The sequence below is a fragment of the Saccharomyces mikatae genome (genome assembly GCF_947241705.1).
Source record: "Saccharomyces mikatae IFO 1815 strain IFO1815 genome assembly, chromosome: 10".
NCBI lineage: Eukaryota > Fungi > Ascomycota > Saccharomycetes > Saccharomycetales > Saccharomycetaceae > Saccharomyces > Saccharomyces mikatae.
In genome coordinates this window covers 402,620-419,145 of record NC_079265.1, presented here as the reverse complement: position 1 = coordinate 419,145, position 16,526 = coordinate 402,620, and the positions used below count along the sequence as shown (strand labels likewise).

Sequence of the window (16,526 nt, the reverse complement as noted above, 5' to 3'; positions counted from 1 at the left end):
TTGATTTTCATTCCAACAACATAAGGTAAAACTCTGCCTTCCTGAGCTGAACTAATCAAATGTATAAATACCTGAACAATTAGTTAGATCCGAGATTCCGCGCTTCCACTATTTGGTATAAACCATATCTTATATAATATATAGGATAAGTAACATCCCGTGAATCAAGTTGATAAGTCGTTTTGACAACAACTTACCTGCCTAAGATAGTATATACTAGGATTGTCAAGACACCCTGCTATTACTCGAGCCCGTAATATAATTCCCTCAACGTGTTGGAGGGTTGGCCGAGTGGTCTAAGGCGGCAGACTTAAGATCTGTTGGACGGTTGTCCGCGCGAGTTCGAACCTCGCATCCTTCATTATTTTTTAGCTTCTCCTCCCTAGTTACTTGGAGTACCCTGATTCTTCCATGCTGTATATATTTGTAGACTTTATGATGGCACTTTACTACTATACTACGGCTTGGTACAAACCAATGAGATATTCAGTTGGCGGGTAACGACTTTTATATTGCGTTGCGAAAATCCGCGATGATCAAAATCTATATACAAATACTTCAATGAAAGTTACTTTTAAAGCATATAGGTATGTAGAGAGCAAGGACAGTACAGAGACAGTTACTGTATTATGCCTAGCACTTTCGAAACGCAGCTCTTTCTTTCGAGACCTTTTCTGTCCAAAAGGCAAATTCAAAGAGCTCAAAAGAATACTATATCAGATTATCGAAATTACAACCAGAAAAAACTAGCTGTGTTCAAGTTTCTAAGTGATTTATGTGTCCAGTTGAAATTTCCGCGAAAGACTTTAGAGACTGCAGTATATTTTTATCAAAGATATCATCTTTTTAATCGCTTCGAATCAGAAGTTTGCTACATTGTGGCGACTAGCTGCCTAACTTTGGGTTGCAAAGAAGTTGAGACGATCAAGAAAACTAACGAGATATGTACTTTGTCATTACGGTTGAGAAATGTGGTCAAAATCAATACGGAGATTTTGGAAAATTTCAAGAAAAGAGTATTTCAAATAGAACTTCGAATACTGGAATCGTGTTCCTTCGACTATAGAGTGAATAATCACGTTCATGTTGATGAGTATGTTATTAAGATTGGTAGGGAACTATCTTTTGATTACAAATTATGCCATCTAGCTTGGATAATTGCCTACGACGCCTTAAAGCTAGAAACGATCCTGGTCATACCCCAGCATTCCATCGCGTTGGCCATTCTAAAAATAGCGTACGAATTACTGGATAATAATGGTTGGTCAAGTAAAAGATATTCATTATTTGAAACAGATGAAAATTCAGTAAATGAAGCTTATTTTGATATAGTGAATTTTTACATCAATTCATTTGACATCTGCGATTTACAACGGCATTTACCAGAGGGTATGCTTCCAGTCGGTGTTGACAGGTTTATGGACCTGAAAAAAAATGCAGGACCAGAATTTGGTTTGCCACAAATAGCGGATCGCGTGCTGAATGCGGATCCTTACATAACTATTACTAGGGATAATAATGTTCAAGAAAGAAGATACGTACTTTCACTGGACCTAATTAACGGTGAATCCAATGTAGTCAACTCTACAAAACATGCATAGAAACTTCTCTTTTATAAAACTAAGTAAATCAATACAAGAGGTATTTCTTGAAAGCAAAAGTCTGGTACTTCATTTTTCTTTTCTTTAATTAATGTATCAAAGTATAATAGAGATACATTTTATGGGTTTGGCTAAAAAGTTGCTCCAGGGGAGGTTCGAACTCTCGACCTTCAGATTATGAGACTGACGCTCTTCCTACTGAGCTACTGAAGCATATAATATAATGACTATATTGGCCATATCATTAACTTTGTTATACTTCAACCTTGGGAAAGTTCACCTTCACATTTTTGCTACATCGTTCAAACGATAGATGGCACTAAATTATTTATCAACAAATTGGTAGAAAGCATTGGATCGTTGATAGCGAATTCTTTTACCCTCCTTCTCTCGGGATGTTTTTTATTTACCAAGCAGGAGTATCCAAAAAAGCTATAAAGGGTTGTGTTGGTTCTTTTCTAGCAAGGCAATCTTGTTGGAACAAAGTTTAATGATCGTCCTGTTGGAATGAAAAATCAACCCTTGTCCACCAGCTAGTAGTCATACTACTAGTGTATTATCATATACGGTGTTAAATGATGACGTAAGTATGAGAAGCTGTCATCAAAATTAGTAAAAGCTACAATTGATAATGTAATAGGATAATGAATGACAACATATAAAACAAGTGAGTAAATAGGTACAACATTGTGTAGAACTATCGATTCCCTTTTGTGGATTTCTATATCCTCGAGGAGGACATCTAGTATATTCTGTATACATGAAAATATTACCTTTATCCGCAATGTAACCCCTTCAGCTTTCTCAAAGTTCCCCAGCCTCTCACTCAATCCATAGAGGAGTAGGTAACAGTGATGAGCACACTCACCATCTGGACGGTTCACTGATAAAAGTGCATTTTATCTTTACTTTGTCATTATTAACGAAGTGTTCGAAAATGTTCATCTCTTCCACTAGTGGCAAAAAAAAGTGAAGAAAAGAGTATGGCAGGATGATGTTCTCATTCTACAGACGCTGGTAAAGCTAAACGAGAACGTGAAGGACAATAAGATTATCGATCAATCATGTCATTAAGACTACCACAAAATCCTAATGCAGGATTGTTTAAGCAAGGCTATAACAGTTATTCCAACGCCGATGGACAAATTATTAAGTCAATTGCGGCCATTCGCGAATTGCATCAAATGTGTTTGACTTCAATGGGCCCCTGTGGTAGAAACAAGGTCATTGTTAATCATCTGGGGAAAATCATTATTACCAACGATGCAGCCACTATGTTGAGAGAATTAGATATTGTCCATCCTGCAGTGAAAGTTCTCGTAATGGCAACTGAGCAGCAGAAAATCGACATGGGAGATGGTACAAATTTAGTTATGATTTTGGCTGGCGAATTATTAAACGTATCCGAAAAACTTATCTCAATGGGCTTATCCGCCGTGGAGATCATTCAAGGTTACAATATGGCAAAAAAATTCACCTTGAAGGAACTAGACGAAATGGTTGTTGGTGAAATTACCGACAAAAATGATAAAAATGAGCTTTTGAAAATGATAAAACCAGTTATTTCCTCTAAAAAATACGGTTCTGAAGATATATTGAGTGAACTTGTTTCTGAAGCTGTGTCTCATGTTTTACCAGTTTCTCAACAAACTGGAGGAACCCCTTACTTCAATGTTGATTCTATCAGAGTGGTAAAGATCATGGGTGGATCTCTCTCCAATTCCACTGTTATCAAAGGGATGGTTTTCAATCGTGAACCTGAAGGTCATGTAAAATCGTTATCCGAAGATAAAAAACATAAAGTTGCGGTTTTCACATGTCCGCTTGACATAGCCAATACTGAAACCAAAGGTACTGTTTTACTACATAACGCCCAAGAAATGCTAGATTTCTCTAAGGGCGAAGAAAAGCAAATAGATACCATGATGAAAGAAATTGCCGACATGGGCGTAGAATGTATTATAGCAGGTGCTGGCGTTGGTGAGTTGGCATTACATTATTTGAATAGATACGGTATTTTAGTCTTGAAAGTGCCAAGCAAATTCGAATTAAGAAGATTGTGTTGCGTCTGTGGCGCTACTCCATTGCCTAGATTAGGTGCGCCAACTCCAGAAGAACTAGGTTTAGTGGAAATTGTTAAAACAATGGAAATAGGTGGTGATAGAGTAACTGTGTTCAAACAAGAACAAGGTGAAATTTCAAGAACGTCTACTATAATTTTAAGAGGTGCCACGCAGAACAATTTAGATGATATTGAAAGAGCCATTGATGATGGTGTAGCAGCCGTAAAGGGTCTAATGAAACCATCAGGCGGTAAGTTGTTGCCTGGTGCAGGTGCTACCGAAATTGAATTGATCTCTAGAATAACCAAGTATGGTGAACGAACACCTGGATTACTACAATTAGCTATAAAACAGTTTGCCGTGGCCTTTGAAGTAGTTCCTCGCACACTAGCAGAAACCGCTGGTCTTGATGTCAATGAAGTACTACCAAACTTATATGCTGCACATAATGTTACTGAACCCGGTGCCGTTAAGGGAGATCACTTATACAAAGGTGTGGATATTGATGGCGAAACTGATGAAGGTGTAAAGGATATAAGAGATGAAAGTATTTATGACATGCTTGCAACCAAAAAATTTGCCATTAACGTCGCTACAGAAGCTGCGACTACCGTGCTTTCTATTGATCAAATTATTATGGCAAAGAAGGCTGGTGGTCCAAGAGCACCTCAAGGACCGAAGCCAGGTAACTGGGACCAAGAAGATTGATTTTTCACACCTATGGAATCGCAAAGGTAGTTGTACCTGCAGACTAACAAATATAATGTCATTAATTACAGTCAAGTTTTCAACCTTACTTGGGTGTATCATGTGTACCTGTATAGTAGTAAAAATATACAAATGTTTGAATTTTATAGTACGGGTTTACTGTACACGTTAGCCAAGAATGGAGTTGCTAAGAAGGATTTTCGGTTTCTATAAGTTTGTTTAGTCGTTATTGTATATCCAGTAAGCGCTTCCTGCATATTTTTTTTTTTAGCTTTTTCAGTTCGCGAGAATTTTCATACTCATCTATAGCATTCCAAAGAACGTTATTTTAGATGAGCTATCATCTATTACCTCATTTGAGATTGCACAATCACCCTAGAACTTCCACGAAGGACAACGTTTTAAAAGCAAAATGGGAAAAAGCAAGGTGAGAGGCAGAAGACATCAAGATAAACAGAAGAAGGATGGCTTTGAGCCCAATGCAAATGTCACGAAGGAGCACACCCAGCATGAAGAGCCTACCTACGATGATGAACCCGAAAGTAAAGAGAATCAACCACAGATGTTTTTTGGTGTATTAGACAGAGAAGAACTGGAATATTTTAAGCAAGCAGAATCAGCCCTACAATTAGATGCCTTCGAAGCACCTGAAGAAAAGTTTCAATTTGTTACAAGCATTATTGAAGAAGCAAAGGGTAAAGAACTGAAATTGGTTACCTCTCAAATAACTTCCAAATTAATGGAACGTGTCATTCTTGATTGTAATGAATCTCAATTAAAAGGTATTTTTCAATCCTTCAATGGTGCCTTCTTTGGTTTGTCATGTCATAAATATGCGTCTCATGTTCTAGAGACTTTATTTGTTAGAAGTGCCGCTTTGGTAGAAAGAGAACTTTTAACACCAAGCTTTGATAACAATGAAAAAGAGGGAGCTTATGTTACTATGGAAAATATGTTCCTCTTCATGTTGAATGAGCTAAAACCCCACTTGAAAATGATGGTGAATCATCAATATGCATCGCATGTTTTGAGGCTACTTATACTAATCTTGTCCTCCAAAACGCTACCTAATTCAACCAAAACGAACTCTACACTACGCTCTAAAAAGTCGAAAATTGCAAGAAAAATGATTGATATTAAAGATAACGACGATTTCAATAAAGTTTACCAAACACCGGAATCTTTCAAATCTGAACTTCGTAACATGATAACTACTTTGTATAAAGGTTTCACCAACGGTGTCGAATCACGGTCTGATGTTTCCCAATCCACTATTACCAAATTCAGAGAATATTGTGTAGATAAAGTGGCCTCCCCTGTGATTCAATTGATTATTCAGGTCGAGGGTATTTTTGATAGGGATCGTTCTTTTTGGAGATTGGTCTTCAATACGGCAGATGAGAGAGACGTCAAGGAGGAATCATTCTTAGAATATTTACTGTCTGATCCCGTTGGGTCTCATTTCTTAGAAAACGTGATTGCCTCTGCCAGAACAAAGTATGTTGAAAGACTTTACCGTTTATATATGAAGGACCGTGTTGTGAAATTAGCCAAAAGGGATACTACAGGTGCTTTCGTGGTGCGTGCCCTGCTAGAACATTTGAAGGAAAAAGATGTGAAACAGATATTAGATGCAGTAGTCCCTGAATTAAGCATGCTCTTAAACTCAAACATGGATTTTGGTACTGCTATTATTAACGCAAGTAATAAACAAGGCGGTTACTTAAGAGATAATGTCATCGCTCAATTGATACAAAAATACTATCCAGAAAAGTCGGATACGAAGAATATTTTGGAAAGTTGCTTGTCATTGAGCTCATCAACTTTGGGCAATACCAGGGATGACTGGCCGACAGCGGATGAAAGAAGGCGATCCTTTTTTTTGGAACAACTAATTGACTACGATGATAAGTTTTTGGATATTACTATTGACAGCATGTTGGCCTTGCCTGAAAAAAGGTTTATCCAAATGTGTTATCATGGAGTATTTTCACATGTTGTTGAGCACGTACTACAAACTACTAGGGTGAATACAATCAAGAGAAAGTTGCTATTGAATGTTTTGTCTAAAGAGTCTGTAAATTTAACTTGTAACGCGTATGGCTCTCACATAATGGACAAATTATGGGAATTTACAGCAAAGCTGACATTGTATAAGGAACGTATTGCTAGCGCGTTAGTTTCAGAATCAGAGAAGGTGAAGAATAGTATTTATGGCAGACAAGTCTGGAAGAATTGGAAACTGGAACTCTATGTTAGAAAAATGTGGGATTGGAAAAGATTAATTAAAGAGCAAGAATTTGAAATCTTTCCAAATTCTGTGCCACTACAACCAAAGTCGGAAAAACACTCAAGAGGAAGAGATAATCCAAAAGAAGGAAGCTCTTTCAAGAAGCAAAAGCAATATAGATAAATAAAGAAAGGTTTTATTGTTGAACTAATGTAAAATATAGACCTGTGTATTTTTTTTTTTTTTCCCTACTAGTAACCCATGTATGACATAAGCACCACTGAAAGGTGTTCAACTTCTTCTCCAGTTAGTATATTGTATGCGTAAGTTGGTGTTATATTTTATGTTTAGTTTACTCTTCCCTTAAATATTTCAATAGTTTTGTGTTAACGGAAAAGAACAATAAAAAGGCAAGATGTATTCGACATATAAACAAATAAAAAGTACTAAAAATACAAATAGAACTGAAAATGCAATCAGTTACCAAAGTCAGCAAGGATTGCAAAGATAACTACGATTAAAATATCCTAAACTATAGCTGAGATGTAGGTAAATTTCGAGGTAATTGTTAACATTCCATTGTGGATAAAGGTAATATTATTATGTATACAGAATATACTAGATGTCCTCCTCGAGGATATTGGAATCCACAAAAGAAAACCATTAATTTTACACAATAATATATCTGTTGTTCTTTTGTTTTACGCATTGTCATTCCTACTTCAACAGTTATTGTTGGAATAGGTGGCTCTTCTGTTGGAATAAGTAATTGCTACCATACATTTATTCGTATAATTGAAGTACTTGATGACGAACATACTTTAACATGATACTAATAATGTTGGGTAAATGAATACAAACATTCTTATGATGATACCAATTAAATTGGAGTAGGCATATTCTAATTATAGAAATTACTGCAATAATAAGATGAAGATCTAATAATTGACCAGAACTTAGTATATAAGAAGATGAGTCATCACTCAAGTATTATCATCAATGTTCCGAATTATGTCTGAACCTTTGGGTTTAATATGACCAATCAGTGTGTGTTTTATATACCTCTCTTTGTTGGCATGAAAATCAAGGCTATCGTCTATCAACTAGTAGTCATACTACTAGTACATTATCATATACGGTGTTTGAAGATGACCTAAGTTATGAGAAGCGGTCATCGAAGTAAGTGGAAGCTGGAATGCAAGGATTGATAATGTAATAGGATAATGAATGACAACGTACGAAACAGAAGAAGGAGTAGATATATTTTTGTGTACGTTATATATTTCCTTTTGCGAATTTTTGTATCCTGGAGGAGAACTCCCAGTATATTATATATACCAAATAATATTGCCTTTATCAACAATGGAATCCCAACAATTATCTCAAAGTTCACCCATATCTCAAATTCATACGAAGAACGTATAGTTGCAATAACTTAATCCAATTTATACGAATAAATGTATGGTACTAATCACTTATTCTGTTGATAATTAGTAGTTTAGTAAGTTGTAATAATTAAGAATAGTCGTTCCTTCTTAATCTATATAAGAGAGGTATATAAAACACACGCTGATTGGGTGTATTAAACCAAAAGGTTCAGACATAATTCGGAACATTGATGATAATACTTGAGTGTTAACTCATCTTCTTATATACTAAGTTCTGGACAATTAATAGATCTTTATCTTATTAGTGCAGGAAATTCTATAATTAGAATTTCCCTACTCCATTTAAATTGGTATCACCATAAGAATGTTAGTATTAATTTACTCAACATCATTAGTATCATGTTAAAGAATGTTCGTCATCAACTACAACAATTTATATGAATAAATGTATAGTGGTAATCACTTATTCCAACATATTCCAACAGTTTTGAAAATTTTCCCACTTCCCATATACTAGCTTTGTAAGATTCAACAGCTATCATAGAAACTTTTCTGTAATGATTTTAACAAAAGTTGAAGCGGTGGCTCAATGGTAGAGCTTTCGACTCCAATTAAATCTTGGAAATTCCACGGAATAAGATTGCAATCGAAGGGTTGCAGGTTCAATTCCTGTCCGTTTCAATTTATTTTTGTAGTATTTCTTGAAATTCGTCAACTATGACTGGTGGTAAATAATAGTGCTATCAGCTTCGTTCTTTTTCTGGTATGAGCAGTATAGTGACGCAATCGATTAAAAATTCTGGAAATATTAATATTGCATTCACGAAGAGCACGAGTACCGTGTTGTGTTACATCCTCTTTAGAATAAGGAGAACAATTGCTAAAAGGCAGTTTATAGTACTAAAAAGGCAATCTTAAAAAGATAGCCCTGTAGGGGGCTCGAACCCCTAACCTTATGATTAAGAGTCATACGCGCTACCGATTGCGCCAACAAGGCTAATTTCTTGAAAAGTGTTCCTGTTTTGAGGATAAATATAGTAGGAAATAATAGAATTTTTTTTTCTTTCTCGCGCCGCAATTAAATTTTCCATGGTCATCGATCTCTGAGCTGACGATCAAACAAATACTGCTCTATTGGTCATAGTTGAGACGTTTGTGGACAGTTGACATTAGCGACCAGGACAATACAACATATATACAAATTTTTTTGGACGTTATGAAAGTTCTTGAAGAAAGGAATGCCTTTTTAAGTGATTATGAAGTCTTGAAATTTCTATCTGATCTCGAAAGAGAACATCTCTGGGACGAAAAAAGCCAAGCTGCACTAAAAAAAAATCGCTCGAAGGGTAAACAAAATAGACCCTACAATCACCCTGAATTGCAAGGTATCACTCGAAATGTGGTAAACTACCTCAGCATAAACAAGAACTATATTAACCAGGAAGATGAAGGCGAGGAGCGAAAAAGCAGTGGTGTAAAAGATGTTGAAAAGTCGGCCATCAGCAGAATGAGTGATCAAAGTTTTGGTGACTTAATGACTAAATTGAATTCCTTCAAATTATTCAAAGCGGAAAAACTGCAAATTGTCAATCAACTTCCTGCCAATATGGTTCACCTATATTCCATAGTAGAGGAATGTGACGCAAGATTCGACGAAAAAAGGATTGAGGAAATGCTAGAAATTATCTCAGGCTACGCATGAACTGCATAGCAACTTTAAATCATTTTGGGCAGACAATTTGGAGAAACGGAAACTACTTTATAACAGGTTCAATGGGTATTCATGTATTATTGAACTTATGCATATAGAAAGATTAATAGCAATATACCTTATTTCTTCACTTTTATCATTCATGTTTTATATCATAGCAATTTTCAATTATCGTTTAAGGATTGATATTATCTAGAGCATTAATGTTACGCTACAAACGCCTGCGACAGGCATACTACACAGCTATCTCGGTTAAGCTTAACTCTTATTTACTATGTATTTCTTTTCCGAGGATAGCAGTAGATACTATGGTAGGTCCTTTAAGTTCCAGTAAACATTATCATTAGACAAGAATACGCCAGTAGATGTAGGCTAATTGTTATGCAAACGTATGAAATAACATATATCGTAGGTTTGAGATACATCACAGATATTTGCGACTGCATTTAAATCGTAAAGATGTCGTCCCGAAGATAGGTCTTTAAAAACATCCTGCTGAAGTAAAAAAGAGGATATCGATATCTCAGTTAAATCAATACAATTGTCATTTCCGCTTCTTACATAACCCATCACAGTTCATTTGGAATAGCATGTTATTATTAGCAGTGTATAAGGAACCATTGACAGGAAATTATAACCTCTGCCTTTTGACGGAGAGTTACTGATTAGTAGATTCGCTCTTTCATACAACGCACTAGAAACACATGTTGCTTATTTCATTTTTATTTTATCAGCACGTGGCTGCGCACGTGAATGAAAAAGAAGTAATACTACCACCTCTATATATTGAGGTAATAAAAGGTTATACAAAGTGACTAGCAGGAGCGACCAATAAAAGAGAAAACAAGGCAGCTGAAATTATGAAGTTTGGTGAGCACCTGAGCAAGTCTCTTATTAGACAGTACAGCTATTATTACATTAGCTACGATGACTTGAAAACTGAATTAGAAGACAACCTATCAAAGAATGACGGTCAGTGGTCGCAAGAGTTAGAAACAGATTTTTTAGAGTCTTTGGAGATAGAGTTGGACAAGGTTTACACATTTTGCAAAGTTAAACATAGTGAGGTGTTTAGACGTGTGAAAGAAGTTCAAGAAGAGGTGCAACATACTGTTCGTTTATTGGACTCCAATAATCCCCCTACTCAGCTAGATTTTGAAATTCTAGAAGAAGAACTAAGTGACATTATTGCCGATGTACATGATTTAGCCAAGTTTTCGAGGCTGAATTACACGGGTTTCCAAAAGATAATAAAGAAGCACGACAAAAAGACAGGCTTTATCTTGAAACCAGTTTTCCAGGTTAGATTAGATTCCAAGCCGTTTTTTAAGGAAAACTATGATGAATTAGTCGTTAAAATTTCTCAACTATATGATATTGCCAGAACTTCAGGTCGCCCAATCAAGGGAGATTCATCTGCGGGTGGTAAACAGCAAAACTTTGTGAGACAAACGACAAAGTATTGGGTTCACCCCGATAACATTACGGAACTGAAATTAATTATTCTAAAACATTTACCAGTATTAGTCTTCAATACAAACAAGGAATTTGAAAGAGAAGATTCCGCCATTACTTCTATTTATTTTGATAATGAAAATTTAGACCTTTACTATGGTAGACTAAGAAAAGATGAAGGTGCAGAAGCCCATAGATTAAGATGGTATGGTGGAATGTCTACAGACACGATTTTCGTAGAAAGAAAGACCCATAGGGAAGATTGGACTGGTGAGAAATCCGTTAAGGCAAGGTTTGCGCTAAAGGAACGTCATGTCAATGACTTTTTGAAGGGTAAATATACTGTGGATCAAGTTTTTGCTAAGATGCGTAAAGAAGGCAAAAAGCCAATGAACGAAATCGAAAACTTGGAAGCTCTGGCATCCGAAATTCAGTACGTCATGTTAAAGAAAAAATTAAGACCCGTAGTGAGGTCATTTTACAATAGAACTGCTTTCCAATTGCCTGGTGATGCAAGAGTTCGTATTTCACTTGATACAGAGTTAACTATGGTAAGAGAAGACAACTTTGATGGTGTTGATAGGACTCATAAGAATTGGAGAAGAACTGATATTGGTGTTGATTGGCCATTCAAGCAGCTAGATGATAAAGATATTTGTCGTTTTCCTTATGCAGTCTTGGAAGTTAAATTACAAACTCAATTAGGTCAAGAACCTCCAGAATGGGTACGTGAATTGGTTGGGTCTCACTTGGTTGAACCCGTTCCAAAATTCTCCAAGTTCATTCACGGTGTGGCTACTTTACTAAATGATAAAGTAGATTCGATTCCATTTTGGTTACCCCAAATGGATGTGGATATCAGAAAACCTCCGCTACCTACAAATATTGAGATAACAAGGCCTGGTAGATCCGACAACGAAGATAACGACTTCGATGAAGATGATGAGGATGATGCCGCTTTGATCGCTGCCATGACAAATGCACCCGGTAATTCTCTCGATGTAGAAGAATCTGTTGGGTATGGAGCCACTTCGGCTCCCCCTTTAAACAGTAATCATGTTGTCGAGAGTGTCAATGCTGCTTATTATCAAAGAAAAATCAGAAATGCCGAAAACCCCGTTCCTAAAGCGTACTATGAAGTTGTGGCATTTTTTGACCACTACTTCAATGGCGATCAAATATCTAAGATTCCAAAAGGCACTACTTTTGATGCTCAAATTCGTGCTCCACCAGGGAAGACAATATGTGTCCCAGTTCGTGTAGAACCAAAAGTTTACTTCGCCACTGAGAGAACATATCTGTCCTGGTTATCCATTTCTATATTATTGGGCGGTGTCTCCACTACTTTGTTAACCTATGGTTCACCAACAGCCATGATTGGCTCAATTGGGTTTTTTATTACTTCCTTGGCTGTGCTGATACGGACTGTTATAGTCTACGCCAAGAGAGTGGTAAACATCAGACTCAAGAGAGCAGTAGATTATGAAGATAAGATTGGGCCTGGCATGGTTTCTGTGTTCCTAATTCTATCCATTTTGTTTTCCTTTTTCTGCAACTTAGTTGCTAAATGAAAATACAACTAGTATATTTTTTTAATGTATAACTAAGTAATAATCATGTTAGATATATTTTTTTCGGCACCTTTTTTTGTATAATACGATAGTGCAAACTAATGCAAAATAGTAAACAAAACCAATGCGAAGATTTAACAAAAGAAATCAATCCGATACACAAGAAGACAAGCAAAGAAACGTATTTTTACATGGCATCACCACCATCACAAAATGTTGTTAACTTTGAAGAAATTGAAAGCCAAAAGGAAAACATTCTTCCTTTAAGGGAAGGAAGATCAGCATCCGCACTATCGACAGCGATACGTCAACCATTAACAGAAATAAGTCAAGTCAAATCATGCTTTGAGCAAAGATTGATAAATGAGCTTCCGACATTAAGCGACCCAATTACCTTGTACCTTGAATACATAAACTGGTTAAACAATGCCTACCCCCAAGGTGGTAATTCCAAACAAAGTGGAATGCTTACTCTTTTGGAGCGATGCTTATCCCATCTGAAGGGTTTAGTGAGATACAAAAATGATGTTAGATTTTTGAAAATATGGTTTTGGTACATAGAGCTTTTTACCACTAATTCTTTCATGGAGAGTAGAGATATTTTCGTATATATGTTAAGAAATGGAATTGGTTCTAAGCTAGCATTATTTTATGAAGAGTTTACAAATCTTCTACTTCAGAAACAAAAATTTCAATATGCTATGTATATTTTAAAACTGGGAATAAAAAACAACGCTAAACCCAATCTTGTTTTAGAAGATCAGTTAAGTCATCTGCTGAGAAAATTGGAAGAGAAGAATATTCAGCTAGAGAATGAAATGTTAATGGACCCCCTCGAATCTATAGTACTTGGAAAAACCAGATCAGAATTCGTTAAAAGATTAGAGTTCGCAAACCAAAATGATGCATCAAGTGACTATAACTCAATAAAAAACAATGTGTTTGTGGATGAAGAGGAACTAGATGTAGAACTATCTGATAAACCTGTGGATGGCGTTTATAGAGATGGATGGGAAAACTTTGGTTTTAAGGTAGAAAGAAGCAAAGAAAATGATTTAAAGATATCAGTGCTAGAAGCAAATACAAATTTAGGTGAGCTTAAACAGTACCAAATACCATCACCGAAAGAAAAAAAGATTGATGAAAAGCTACCCATCTTCAGAGATTCTATTGGAAGAAGTGACCCTGTTTATCAAATGATCGATACAAAAGACCAAAAACCTGAAAAGATTGACTGCAATTTTAAACTAATTTATTGCGAGGATAACGAATCTAAAAGTGGTAGACTAGAATTTTCGCTAGAAGAGATCTTGGCTATCTCAAGAAACGTTTATAAAAGCTTCAAGACAAACAAGAAACATACAAGAGGAACAGAAGAAGGGCGGGAGGAAATTGAAGATCAAAAAGAGGCGGGAGCACAACTGAAAAGACCGAAAATATCTAGAAAAGCTTTAGTTTCTAAGACATTGGTCTACTCAAACCAAGGGACCAATTTCCCTGGTAAAGGATATATTAGCTGTCCCATGACTCCTAAGGGACAAGCCACTGAACTTCCTGATATTGCCTCGGTTGTTAAGCCACGGCGCTTAACACCAATTTTGGAAATGAGAGAATCATATTCTATTTCTCAAAGCAGAAATTCTGAAACCATTTCAGATGATGATAAATCGAGTTCTTCATTTATCTCATACCCTCTACCACGTTCAAGTAAAGACTGAATCTGTTGGTGGGTAAATTTACTAGTAATTTTAAATACATCCACGGCTGGCTTCAAAAAAAGGCAATCCTATGCAAATGGTTATTTAATTGCCGTTTATAACGTACCGTAAGGATGACAAAGTTATATGAAGATTTTAATTCTATATAAATACATTACAATAGCATAAAAAAATAAAAAAAGATGAAAAGAGACCGGAATTAAACAACGATAATGAAGTTTAACCCCGAGGTTATTCTTCTTGTTTTCTTACACCACTAACGATATCATCAACTCTTAATAGTAAACATGCACTTTCAATAGCAGTTTTGACACTTTGCTGTTTAATGACTTCAGGCTCCCAAATACCGTAACTAACCATATCTACAATCTTACCCTTGTCACCATCAATACCCGTTGTAAAATTACCTTGGGCATGTTTTGCTCTTAGCTGAGATAATAGTCTGATAGGATCGCCACCTGCATTTTGTATTAATGTACGTGGGATACATTCCATAGCATCTGCTACGGCCTGATATGGCCATTGTTGAATCCCTTCTAATTGCTTTGCTTTTTCTGCTAATTTAACGGAAACAGCCATTTCAGTAGCACCACCACCCGGGGACAAGGAAGGACTTAGCATCACATTACGGGCAACAGCCATAGCATCTTGTAGGTTACGATCTATTTCATTTAAAATATCCTTGGAACCACCACGTAACATTATGGTACAAGCTTTCGGTTCCTTACAGTTGTCCAAAAATGAAAAATACTCGTCACCAATCATCTCTACTTTGAATAATCCGCAATTTGTACCGACGTCACTTTCCTTCAAGTCTTCTACACGATTAACAATAGTTGCGCCGGTTACACGAGCAATTCTGTTGTTGTCTGATTTCTTCACTCTTCTTAATGCACTGCATCCGCCTTTTAGTAAATAATGCTGCGCTAGATCGGACACACCCTTTTCAGTAATAACAAGAGTTGGCTTTACTGCCAAAATCTGCTCGCACATTAACTGGACTTGTTCCTCTTCGATTTGTAAAATCCTGTTCCAATCTTCTTCCTTTTCAATTTCAATGTTGGTTTGTGATTCACCCTTCTTATATTCCAGTGGACAATCCAAAAGGACAACACGTGGATTCTCTATGTGGCGGGACATTTTTGGATGAACAACATCCTTGTTCAATAGCACACCCTTTAATACTCGAGAATCTAGAACATCACCACCGGGGATCTTTTCTACACGGACATATCTCTTGATATCAATCTCAAAATTGGGTTCACCTTCCACGGTTTGACCGAGATCCTTACGGACAGTCTTAACAGCGTCCAAGGCCAATTCGCACATTTTTTCTGACCAATGTATGACATATTTAGTACCAATGGAAGCTTGAATCAACTTCTTCATAGCAACATCATTTTCCACATCGACAGGTTTACTCACTTGCTTTATAACTTCCAGTGCATCAGTTAAAGCTTTTTTTAAAGCTTGAATGATAATAACAGGATGTATGTTCTTCTCAATCAAGTAAGGCGCACACTGAGCTAGAATTTCACCTGCCAAAATAATAACAGTTGTGGTTCCGTCACCTACCTCTTCATCTTGAGTACGGGATAACTCCAACATGGATTTGGCTGCTGGATGCGCAACGTCAATTTCCCTCAGAATAGCATGGCCATCGTTAGTCAAAACAAGGCCACCCATAGGATCTAATAGCATCTTCAACATAGCCTTTGGGCCTAAACAAGTACGAATGACATCAGCAACTGCCTTTGCAGCAGTGATATTGGAAATTTGGGCTTGACGACCTGTAGTTCTCTCTTGAGAAGCATTCATAAATACCACTGGGGCTTGCATTGTGGCTTATATCACTATTTTATATGGTAGATTTCTATGAGTAGCCACTTGATATTTTCAATGCTCTTGCCATATAATGCTCTGCTCACTTCATAGAGTGGCAATTTGCTATTTTTTTTCTTTTCACTAGGCATCACGTTAAACGAAAACTCTTCACATTAAGACGTTTTTACATATATATACAAGTATATATCACATAAGATCATAACAGAGTATAATCGGCGATAGAGATACCTCGTTAT

General features: G+C 36.4%; 7 protein-coding genes and 4 non-coding genes across 11 annotated transcripts; 8 read left to right on the top strand and 3 right to left on the bottom strand.

Annotated features, from left to right (window-relative positions):
- The first annotated feature begins 277 nt into the window (after positions 1-277).
- On the top strand, positions 278-361 carry Smki_10.trna17L. Its single transcript has one exon. It is a non-coding gene; the product is annotated as a tRNA-Leu (tRNA).
- Positions 362-629: 268 nt separating this feature from the next.
- Positions 630-1,601, top strand: CTK2 (Ctk2p; the record flags this gene model as incomplete). Its single annotated transcript, XM_056223514.1, has 1 exon — positions 630-1,601. One exon carries the CDS (start codon positions 630-632, stop codon positions 1,599-1,601), a length of 972 nt encoding a protein of 323 aa, XP_056077525.1.
- A 140-nt stretch (positions 1,602-1,741) lies between these two features.
- Smki_10.trna16M lies at positions 1,742-1,814 on the bottom strand. The gene has a single exon. It is a non-coding gene; the product is annotated as a tRNA-Met (tRNA).
- An 851-nt stretch (positions 1,815-2,665) lies between these two features.
- On the top strand, positions 2,666-4,372 carry CCT8 (chaperonin-containing T-complex subunit CCT8; the record flags this gene model as incomplete). The annotated part of the gene is made up of 1 exon (XM_056223513.1): positions 2,666-4,372. The coding sequence occupies one exon, from the start codon at positions 2,666-2,668 to the stop codon at positions 4,370-4,372; it is 1,707 nt and encodes a 568-aa protein (XP_056077524.1).
- A 412-nt stretch (positions 4,373-4,784) lies between these two features.
- Positions 4,785-6,785, top strand: NOP9 (RNA-binding RNA processing protein NOP9; the record flags this gene model as incomplete). Its single annotated transcript, XM_056223512.1, has 1 exon — positions 4,785-6,785. The coding sequence occupies one exon, from the start codon at positions 4,785-4,787 to the stop codon at positions 6,783-6,785; it is 2,001 nt and encodes a 666-aa protein (XP_056077523.1).
- A 1,780-nt stretch (positions 6,786-8,565) lies between these two features.
- On the top strand, positions 8,566-8,671 carry Smki_10.trna15W. The gene is made up of 2 exons: positions 8,566-8,601; positions 8,636-8,671. It is a non-coding gene; the product is annotated as a tRNA-Trp (tRNA).
- Positions 8,672-8,914: 243 nt separating this feature from the next.
- Smki_10.trna14K lies at positions 8,915-8,987 on the bottom strand. Its single transcript has one exon. It is a non-coding gene; the product is annotated as a tRNA-Lys (tRNA).
- A 219-nt stretch (positions 8,988-9,206) lies between these two features.
- Positions 9,207-9,692, top strand: RPC17 (DNA-directed RNA polymerase III subunit RPC17; the record flags this gene model as incomplete). The annotated part of the gene is made up of 1 exon (XM_056223511.1): positions 9,207-9,692. One exon carries the CDS (start codon positions 9,207-9,209, stop codon positions 9,690-9,692), a length of 486 nt encoding a protein of 161 aa, XP_056077522.1.
- Positions 9,693-10,561: 869 nt separating this feature from the next.
- On the top strand, positions 10,562-12,727 carry VTC4 (Vtc4p; the record flags this gene model as incomplete). Its single annotated transcript, XM_056223510.1, has 1 exon — positions 10,562-12,727. One exon carries the CDS (start codon positions 10,562-10,564, stop codon positions 12,725-12,727), a length of 2,166 nt encoding a protein of 721 aa, XP_056077521.1.
- Positions 12,728-12,918: 191 nt separating this feature from the next.
- Positions 12,919-14,445, top strand: MAD3 (Mad3p; the record flags this gene model as incomplete). The annotated part of the gene is made up of 1 exon (XM_056223509.1): positions 12,919-14,445. One exon carries the CDS (start codon positions 12,919-12,921, stop codon positions 14,443-14,445), a length of 1,527 nt encoding a protein of 508 aa, XP_056077520.1.
- Positions 14,446-14,676: 231 nt separating this feature from the next.
- Positions 14,677-16,284, bottom strand: CCT3 (chaperonin-containing T-complex subunit CCT3; the record flags this gene model as incomplete). Its single annotated transcript, XM_056223507.1, has 1 exon — positions 14,677-16,284. One exon carries the CDS (start codon positions 16,282-16,284, stop codon positions 14,677-14,679), a length of 1,608 nt encoding a protein of 535 aa, XP_056077519.1.
- Positions 16,285-16,526: the final 242 nt, after the last annotated feature.